Raw genomic sequence first — 10688 nt, forward strand, 5'->3', positions numbered from 1 at the left:
ATTCACCACAGAAAGGCTGCTTTTTACTCAGTTAAACCATTTTGAAGGAATGGTTTAGGTAGCTATTTCCTTTTTGAAGGAATAGGTAGTTTTATGTATTTTTCATTTTTATTTTAAGAAAAGCAATATCCCATGTATACACATATCAAAGGGTAAAGAAAAATGCTTTTATAAAATTTATTTTTTTTTTTCTAAAAGTGCAAACTTCTATAAAATAAAATCAGAGCGTTCAAGGAGTTGGTGTGATAGTGCCGGCTGATGTCCCCCCCCCCCCCCCCCCCCGCATAGAAAATAATTACGGCTTGACTGCACTTGGTTTAAGTAAATTAGATGAAAAAGAGATTAATAGGATTTTAAATAAGTTTCAATGCTATACTTACATTAACATTTTAGTCATTTAGCAGATTCCCTTATCCACACTAACACACCAACCATAATGGTGTGTCATCTTCAGTTTGGTGGCAGAGCTGGGTTCACTTAATATGAGCTCTACTGCCCTCTGCTGATTGGGAGAATTATCACATGTGGTGTCAGACATTTTATGTGAATTATACTTCCTCAACCCAGTGGAGTTCAGATATTAACCTAGTGTGTGGAGACTTAAATAAATAAATACTAAAATCGTCTATGTTTTGATTTCTAGGGTAAGGAGGAGTTTGAGAAAAATCAGAGGCAGTTATTAGAGAAGGGGACCAGACACACCAAAACCACCCTGGAACAGCAGCAGGTGAGGATCTGTGGATCAGTCTGCCTGCCTGCCTGTCTGTCTGTCTGTCTGTCTGTCCATCAGTCTGTGGAGTTAGGTTGGTGTCTTAGAGGTTTAGGATTGGGACCTTTACAGAACAGACCGGTACTTATTTATACTCTGTGTTCCGATCTACTGCAGCTGAAACAGTTTGAGCGGCTGGAGCAGGAAGTCAGCCAGCCAATCAACAACGACATCTCAGGCTGGACCCCGCCCTCCCACTACCCAGCAGCCCAGAGGAGTAAGCTGAGCACGGGCGACCGGCAGCTGCTGCTCTTCTACTCGGAGCAGTGCGAGGCCAACGTCACCACACTCACCAACGCCATCGACGCCTTCTTCTCCTCCATCAACAACAACCAGCCACCCAAGATCTTCGTAGCCCACAGCAAGTTCGTCATCCTCAGCGCACACAAGCTGGTGTTCATCGGGGACACGCTGTCTCGGCAGGCCAAGTCCCCGGAGGTGCGGGCCCGCGTGGCCCAGCACAGTAACGCGCTGTGTGACAAACTGAAGGACATCGTGGTGAGCACCAAGACCGCGGCGCTGCAGTACCCCTCCCCCGGTGCGGCGCGCGACATGACGGAGAGGGTGCGGGAGCTGGCCGGCTGCACACAGCAGTTCCGCGTGGCTCTGAGCCAGCTGCTGGCCATGTGAGCCTCGGGAAACACTGACACAGACACACGGACCTTCATCCCCCCCTTGTGCTTTTTATTTTAAAAAAGGACAACTATCTGACTGGGCTGGGCCATTGGTTGTAAATGAATCACTGTAAATATTTAAGTTACTATTAGCCAGAAAAAAAAAAACGTTAAAGAAGGCGAGCTTCCACTATATATGTTTTTAAGGTCTTATGGTTAAAACGTCAACATGTAGTTTTTAGACAATATGCATTATTATTATTATTGCTATACTGTAATTATTGCTTTGATTATTATAATAGTTATCATTATTGTTATAATGCGTTGATTAAGGATGTTTAAATTTCAAACAAAATGTATGTAATACTTAATGCTGTTTTTCATCCAAGATTATCAATGATGATGGATTTTGTAAAAGTTATGTATTTAGGTGAGGTGGAGGAAAATGAGATGCTTTCATTGGAGCTGTCAAAAGAGGCTGGGGTTTGTGTTGAGTGCATGGCATTCTGGGTAGTGGTTGGGAGGGAGAGGTTTCTGATAGACATTTAATTACTTTCTCAGATACATTGCTGTCACGGGACACATTTAATTTGAGAAACTCTACATGCTATTTAAAACACGCCAATTAGAAGATTGTATTTGCATACAAATGATGGGAGGAATGAAAAGAACAAACCTGATATAGAGAAACAAAATTATGAATTGACAATTCTTTTGTCAGCATTTTTGACCTTCCGTGTTCTTCAAAAGCAGAAAGCTTTATCCATCTGTCCACTGTCCCTAGAGTGCTTATTGCATCCCACTCTCTTCCACTCTGCAAGTCCTGCATGCTCTCTGTGGTCTGAAGGGTGGGTTCACACTCCTGTGGCTCTGCTGTTTTAGAAGTCTCCTGTGTCCCTCTCTGACCTCCTCTCCCAAGCACTTCCAGGACAGCACCACTGCACCCTGCAGGCCAGGGGAACCCGTCATGGCTAGGTGTAAGTGGGGGTACTGGGTATGAGAAGGGCATTTGTTTTAATTAACATACACTCAACACCATGGGAAATTGATTTGATCTTTTGTTAGTGAGTGGTTGTTTAAAAGCTCAATCTGCATTTTTCCAAACGGGCTCAAACTGTTTTAATGGTAATACCTGTTAGCCTAATTGGAGCCGTTCTTCAGATGAAGTTGCAGCGGCTGTATTCTATCCCCACTTTCAATAGCTGTACCCAAAGGAATATGAATTTACTTGGAAAGTGGGTGTACTTGGCTAGTTCTTAAGTCCTGGAGGAAACTCCACGCATAGCAGAGGAGTCTTCCATTGATCTGTTTTCTAAAAGCCAACTCGTAGTTGTAGTTCAATGCAACATGTTGTTGTGGATGTAGTTGAAACCCCTATCAAGTAAAAATCATACATTGAAAACAAAGCTGGCTGGTATTTGTGGTAATATTGGTCTCAAATATGTGTTTTAAAATGTGAAATATACTGTATGTTAAGGACATTGCATAACTAGAAAATATATGTTTAATATATTTTCATAAAATAATAAACGTCAAACCAACTCCCTCTTGAAGAAGCTATGTGCTTTCAATGGAAATTGCTTATACCAGAAATGCTTTTAGTTTTATAATTGTAAACTTCAGTATTTTCACCAACTCCTGAGAGAGATCTGACTTGCTAATCAAGGGTGACCCTTTATTCCTGGGGTTGTATACACTGGACAACAGTGACTCCGACACACAAAGAAATGGCTGAACTAAATGGGCATAGAGGTTTGACCCACTGGCTTTCCGGGACTTTCAACAGATGAAGGAAATGGAACCTATTTATTTCTCACCAGAGTAAAACAAAGACAACTAAAATGAAACCATTTCTGAGGAGATAGCAGTTGAACCTTTGTGTAATAATGGTCATCACAATGAGATCTACCATCATTTAGAATTTCAAACACTTCACTAAGCTTTTGCAAGGTCAATGGAAAGGTCCCGCTCCTAAAGCTAACAGAACTGTATTTATTTCACACGTCCCCACAACACAATGCATGATGAGTGTCTACAAGCCATCAGACAGGCTGAGCACAGCCATGATCCAAACCCAATAAGAATCAACTTAGTTTAGTGATTTGACTCCTAGAATCACATGAATAGGCAATTTGTCGGTTTTCAGGAAATTAGCATTACAACTGTTTTGTTCTTATACCAAACAACAAAAGGGTGTTGAACATTGAGTGTTTGGGTTTGTTCCTATGCTGATAAATGACAATATTCATCTGTTGCCACCTAGGAAACGGTTGCGACTGGATCAGTAATCGTATTTCAGTAGGTCAGGTCTTTACTGACGCACCAACGTGTTAAGCATGAATCCTTTCTAATAAAAACCCACTTGGTGGCAGTGTCTAGCTGTGTATAATCTTCAGCCATGACAACTTGGACTGAATTTCAGCCATGATTGCAAGGTAAGTATATCCTTATTACACAGCAGTCTGATGATACTTAGCACTAAAACACTAACTTCTTAATGTTATTTTGAGAGGTTACTGAGTATTACAACAACTTGTGAGTATAATTTCAGACTTGCACTCACAAGGTTACACACATAAAACCTTCAGTGTGTAAGTCTGACATTCTACCCACAGGTTGTCGTAGTACTCAGCAACCTCTGAAGTTACTGAAATACTTGAGAGGTTATCTTGAGAGTAACATTCCAGGCACATATCCATTTTATAATGCTCACTTAGCTACCTTTTTTTCTTTTAGTGAGATACCACCATAACTTGACCTCAAATCCACCTCTGAAAAGTGTAGCAGGGCCACCAAGAATTGAAACGTTTTTATTCAGAATAAAAAATGCTTGTTAAATCTTTATCTGAGTATTTTTTTTGCCATTCACCATGTAACTTTAGAAGCATTAGTTAAAAAAAATTTTTTATAAATAAAACATCTGTGGAACCCTTTTGGGAACGTTTAGAAAACCTTTAGGAAAATTTCCGAAAACATTCCCAGAATGTTTCCAACATTGTAACATTCAGAGAACATTCACAGAATGTTCCTTGAACGTTCATATAACCTCCCAAAAACGTTCTAAGAACATGTAAAAAACCATATGGGAACCTTTAGGGAACGTTCAGTGCTCCAAACTTTTGCTAGTTGGCTACTCTCCCCACAAAAGTTTTTTAAAATTCCGTTTCTTTAATTACGAGAGGCAGCTACATCCCTCTGAGCGACGTGAACGTCCTCGCTAGGGGGAGCCCTTGAGTAGATGTTTTAGCAAGACGGATGAGCGACGAGTGACGTTGAGAGTGATGTTGAGCCGGACGGCCGGGAGTATGGGGGTTGGAGTCTGCCAAATACACAGAGACGCTAGCTACTGATATGGATAACCAAGCTAGTGAACGCATACCTAACGTCTGTTTCTCTATGCAATTTTACATGGGTTTCATGTAGGCGGCGTAGTGACGACGGGTACAAGTGAAAACCTGCTCGCCGCGGTGTCACTGCGGTGTAGCGACGGCCGTCCTGCTAAACATCCACTCGAGGGCTCCCCCTAGTGAGGACGTCCATGTGACCGTGGTGGACGTCCGCGTCGCTCTGAGGGATGTAGCCCCTACTGTTAATTACATTAGTATGCTGTTAGTATGCCGCAGTATTACAACAGTATTATTAACGTTGAGTATTACAACGTTATTCTGTAAATAAATTATATTTGCTATCCGCTCTTTATAACTGTTATTGTTCACTATTCCAACGTAACATAGCCACAAACAGCCGCCCATCATACACAAAGTTTAATTGTGCAACTTGACAATCATTATATATATATAATTTCATTCTAAATTAAACGCATTCGGTTTGTTTCATTTCGTTTTGATTCAGACAAGTAACATTTATGGATAACATTAATTGTTAATAAATAATTGTACTAATAACTAATTAACGATCGCTGAAACAAAAACCCCAAATTCGCTTTTATATAGCGGCTATACCTAATGTTTGCAATTAAGAACAGATGCTGAATTTTGTGTCTGGGTTACGTGGCTGACACTGCAGCATGTGTTGTTCACATTTCCTTTGCTACATTAAATACTAATGTAGAATAGTGCATACCAGTATGAGTAAACGTAGGTTTCATGGAGTCGCGTGACAATGGTAAATTGCAAAGTTACATATATTTTTTTTTTGTATCAATATCTCAAAAAGGGAAATCCTGAAATCTACAGCTTTTCACAACTGCACATTACCCAAATGTGTGCTAAATTTTCTCAACTATTAACATATCAAAACCCATACCATATTGCTTAAAATCCAGACTTCTAACTGAAAATGAGACATTACTCTAAACTATGTTGTCTGTAATATAAATTAGATTTTGTCCTCAGATGTCACCCAAAAGCATTTAAATACAATGCCTCTACTGAACACCCATTGCACACTACTAAGAGGTATTTAAAACAATTATAAGAAGGTTTTTGCATCAATAACCATAAGGCAGTGGTATTCAAATCTGGCCCTCAAAGACAGTCCCACTCCATTTTATCATTGTAACCCTGTATTCAGAGACATACAGACCTGGGACACCAGGTGGGTGCAATTAATAGTAAAAGGCATAACATAAGGCTAAGTGTTGCAATGGACAAATGGAGTGGAACTGGCTTTGAGGGCCAGATTTGAATACCACTGCCATAAGGTGTTTCAGACCTTCCCCCAATACGTTTTTAGTGATATCATAGACTGTACTGTTTTCTCTAGATAGTTTGTAAAGGAAATTTGTATAGAAAAAAAAGTTTAGAAAATACTAAATTAACAATTGTTTATTTTTGTTGGGTGTGTTGCTCGATAATTCACCTACACTTGAAATTTTGCCAAAGAAAACAAGAGGGTATATACAGGTATAGGGTTATATAGAGTTATAAAAAAAAGTGTATTCTGCCTCAGCATTTTTTATCCACATCTCAGGCTATGTTACAATGGTACAGAGACATGTAACATAAAACCCATACAAGGTAGTGTAGTGTAAATGATCAGTGAGAACAAACCAACAACCAAATCTACCGTCAAACATAAAACGTTTATTATAAACACACGGTAAAAGGGTTAGGGAAAAGTGGCTGAGCTGGACCCAACAAATGAAATAATATAGTCCAAACACCCCTAAACTGAACTTGCCTGTCTGAAGAACCGCTTAGCTGACTATTAACCAATACAAAAATACAGTGGGTGGTCCGCTCAGTTCTAACTAGTGTTTTTAGACAAAGTTTTCCTATGGTTTGTGTATGCCCAAGCGCGACTTGCTAAAAAAAAACTTCTCCCAGGGACACCCAAAACATACAGGTTGAACAAGGACTAAACAGCAAACAGCAAACAATTGACTAGATATCACCAAACAAAACACCACAGCAATACATACTCACATAAAACAGGACAAAGTGAGATGTGTGTGCTAAACTAAGTGATGTATGAATGAACAAAGTGTCTGTCTATCAAAAGGGTGTGTATCTCAAGAGTGTCTATGTCCATGTGGGGTTAAGCAAAAGAGTCTCTCTGGGAGAATGAACGGACTGGGTTTTTAAACCAGGGATGTGATTATTCTTGGCTAGATATCTGAGCCATCAGATCTTTTGACAACCATATTGACAGTGGCTAGTTCTTGGGCCTCAGAAGTCATGCATGGTCTACCACCAGCAACAGGCCGTCTCTTAATTTTACAAAAATAATAAAAGGGGATGGTGCCATAGTGAGAGAACTCCTGTCAAGAATTACTTTAGACAACATAAAACAAGGACAAACGGATGGAATAGGGTCATAACACGAACGCATCAGTGACATGAATTAAAATAACAAATGACTAAGAAACACTGACTAAGAACTGCGAATGAGACCAGAAAGACTAACAGCACATACTTGAGCTGGGGCGATACAAATCACTGCCATAAATAAACAACATACATTTAACAACTCACACCATGCTGCCACAAACACAGGGCTAAATAAAGAACCCTATGAGAACCAAGACCAACAGGTGTGAAGACTTCAACAAGGGAAAACTAACATATAGATAACCTAGAGAACACAAATAACAAGTAATTTACACAAGACATGAGACAGGATGATACAGAACGCTAGAAATACTTATGAACCAAATTTAATATATGTACAGTATCTTCATATATTTTTATACATGTATGTTCATCTGAGACATTAAGACGTCTTAAAGGGCATTGTGTAGAATCCTCCCTCAAATGTTTACAAGGCTGAATTTAAACAACACAACTTTTGTCCTTCTCCTCTTCCCTTGCCGAATTAATAGTATTAGCTAGTCCAGGGTAATTTAGGGTGGGGTGGTGGGTGGTGGTACTGCGAGTGACTAAAGCGTGTATGAGGAGACTACACCATCAATGCAAACTGACAGAAGGTCTGGCAAGGAAGTTAAAAAGGGAATATCTCAGGCACTCTGAACAATTTTGTGGAAAATACTTGAAACGTTAACTTAAATCATTAACTGCAGATGTCTGGTCATTTATGCTTGCATTCATGCTGGTAGTACAGTAACAAATTCTGTACACTTCCTGTTTCAGTCTTACAATTTTAACTGGGTACATCTAGCTAAAAGCTGTGTGAATCAGGTTGCTATATAGCTATAAGCAACATGCACAGCTAATCAGTACAGATGTTCGGTACATTATCAACCCCTGCTCTTAATTCTGTTCTGCCTTTCATACACATAGCCATACAAAAAGGGGTTCAAACAGCTGTTGATGAAGGCCAAAGCCTTAACAGCATCTCCAAACATCAACCTAAAGTATTTCAAGTTTTTGTAGGCCCCTGGATGAGACATTTTAGTTAAAGTAGTTATGATATCTACCACATTAATGATATATACAGGTGTCCAAAATAAAAAGAAAGCCACTAAGATGCTGGTCACTAGCTTAGTCATATGTGGAAGTGTTGGGACACCCTTTTGATGCACTGTTTCCTCCTCTTCTTTGATGCATTGATTCCTTACCCCTGTCTTGCTCTTATTCCCAACTAACCTTTTGTGGAAATGAAGGTACGAAGTGGCCAAGATGCAGAATGGAATGACAAACCCAACAAACGTCTCCATCAGAAGAAGTGACACTTTCCCCCAGTCTGACGATGTACTCCTATGACACCTCAGCTTTCCCCTCTTTTTCTCAACTACTCGAGTGAACATGGTGGGTAAGGCAAGGACACACACCAGCACCCAGAGGCCCACCAGCATCTTATTATACCGTTTCTTCAGCTGTCGTATCTTGGCGGTTCGTCCCATTTGGTTCCTGGTCTGGTTCTGCATGGCTCGATGACGGTGGACACCCATCAGTGTGACAGTCAGAACACTGCCATACAAACAGCAGTACAGGGCGTAGGTGAAGAGGCGACATGTCCATGAACCAAGGCTCCATTCATCCACCAGCAGGTAGATGGCCAGAGGGATGGTGCTGAGAGACAAAGAGTCTGAAACCGCTAGACTCAGGATGAGCTTCAGAAAGAAGGTCTGGTTCGGACTCTCATTCGGCTGCCTGCGCTTGAGCTTTTTAGCAATGGTGATGATCACTACGATATTGGAGGGCAGCCCAACGAGGCAGCACAGTCCCATGGCCAAGCAGGTGACTAAAACAGGAGTGTGTGAAAGGTTGGATGTATCGTTACCATTGAAGGTGGTAGAAGTGTTGAGCGGCTGCATGACGAAATGGCTTCCAGTACACACTCCACAGCAGAGCAGAACAAAGAGAAGTAGAGGCTCTGAAAAATTACCTCATGTTGTAAATAGGCCTGCCCACAAACCCAGGGTTAACCTAATGTTAGCTGACTTGGTATCTTTGGAAAAATGTATCAGCGTTTTACATAGTTCTGCATTTAAACAACCGCGGCATTTGGCTAATTACAAGCAATAGTCTAGTTGATGTTGTTACCTGAGTGAGTTGTGACCCTGGAGTGTAGATAAATGCACAATTGTCAACCAATGTTGGACAGTAGTAATTTAGCTTTAACCTGTCTATTCTATTTTTACAAAACTATCAGGCTAGCACTCAGAATTTAACATGGGTGTACTAATTCTGGTAGTGAAAGACAACATAATGTGACAGAATAGACTAAATCTAAAAAGTTTACCTACAATCATTTTCAGTGGATGGTAAACATATAATATTAGTCATGAGTATAGAGAATTATTGAATTTACGGTTGTGGTACACATTACAGTTCAGTATTGTGTGTGTGTGTGTATATATATATATATATATATATATATATATATATACACACTCACCTAAAGGATTATTAGGAACATGGCAGTTGCTTCAATGCATTTAGGGGTGTGGTCCTGGTCAAGACAATCTCCTGAACTCCAAACTGAATGTCAGAATGGGAAAGAAAGGTGATTTAAGCAATTTTGAGCGTGGCATGGTTGTTGGTGCCAGACGGGCCGGTCTGAGTATTTCACAATCTGCTCAGTTACTGGGATTTTCACGCACAACCATTTCTAGGGTTTACAAAGAATGGTGTGAAAAGGGAAAAACATCCAGTATGCGGCAGTCCTGTGGGCGAAAATGCCTTGTTGATGCTAGAGGTCAGAGGAGAATGGGCCGACTGATTCAAGCTGATAGAAGAGCAACTTTGACTGAAATAACCACTCGTTACAACCGAGGTATGCAGCAAAGCATTTGTGAAGCCACAACACGCCCAACCTTGAGGCGGATGGGCTACACCAGCAGAAGACCCCACCGGGTACCACTCATCTCCACTACAAATAGGAAAAAGAGGCTACAATTTGCACGAGCTCACCAAAATTGGACAGTTGAAGACTGGAAGAATGTTGCCTGGTCTGATGAGTCTCAATTTCTGTTGAGACATTCAGATGGTTTCGTGCCCTGGATGTGCATCCCACAAATCTCCATCAACTGCAAGATGCTATCCTATCACTATGGGCCAACATTTCTAAAGAATGCTTTCAGCACCTTGTTGAATCAATGCCACGTAGAATTAAGGCAGTTCTGAAGGCGAAAGGGGGTCAAACACAGTATTAGGATGGTGTTCCTAATAATCCTTTAGATGAGTGTATATACACACACACATACATACAGCAAAGATTTCATAAGAAACGAAAGTTCATAACCCTACATTCACTCATTTGGATACTTCAAGGAAACCCTACACATTTATTGGAAGTACTTAGTACAATGTGCAGTTGTCATAGATTCAGTATTCTATGAAACAGCTGCTATGTTTTACTGGAAATAGCTTTTCCAGAAGTTGATACATTCACCTGAAATCCCTTGAAAAGGATTAATTTTACATGAAACCATCTAAGTG

The 10688-nt window shown here is 40.5% G+C and overlaps 1 protein-coding gene across 3 annotated transcripts in view; it reads left to right on the forward strand.

Moving 5' to 3' along the window:
* Positions 1–2789, forward strand: part of bcar1 (BCAR1 scaffold protein, Cas family member) — an 83201-nt gene extending 80412 nt beyond the window's left edge. For 2 of the 3 annotated variants that reach the window (XM_010883855.5, XM_010883854.4), the window contains exons 6-7: positions 644–727; positions 884–2789. In XM_010883855.5, the coding sequence (XP_010882157.2) occupies positions 644–727; positions 884–1399 (600 nt within the window). In that variant the 3' untranslated portion in view covers positions 1400–2789. The remainder of the gene's footprint in view (positions 1–643; positions 728–883) is intronic. The other variant, XM_010883856.4, reaches the window with a different exon arrangement.
* The last annotated feature ends 7899 nt before the right edge of the window (positions 2790–10688 follow it).

Source organism: Esox lucius, chromosome 19, assembly GCF_011004845.1.
Source record: "Esox lucius isolate fEsoLuc1 chromosome 19, fEsoLuc1.pri, whole genome shotgun sequence".
Taxonomy (NCBI): Eukaryota; Metazoa; Chordata; class Actinopteri; order Esociformes; family Esocidae; genus Esox; species Esox lucius.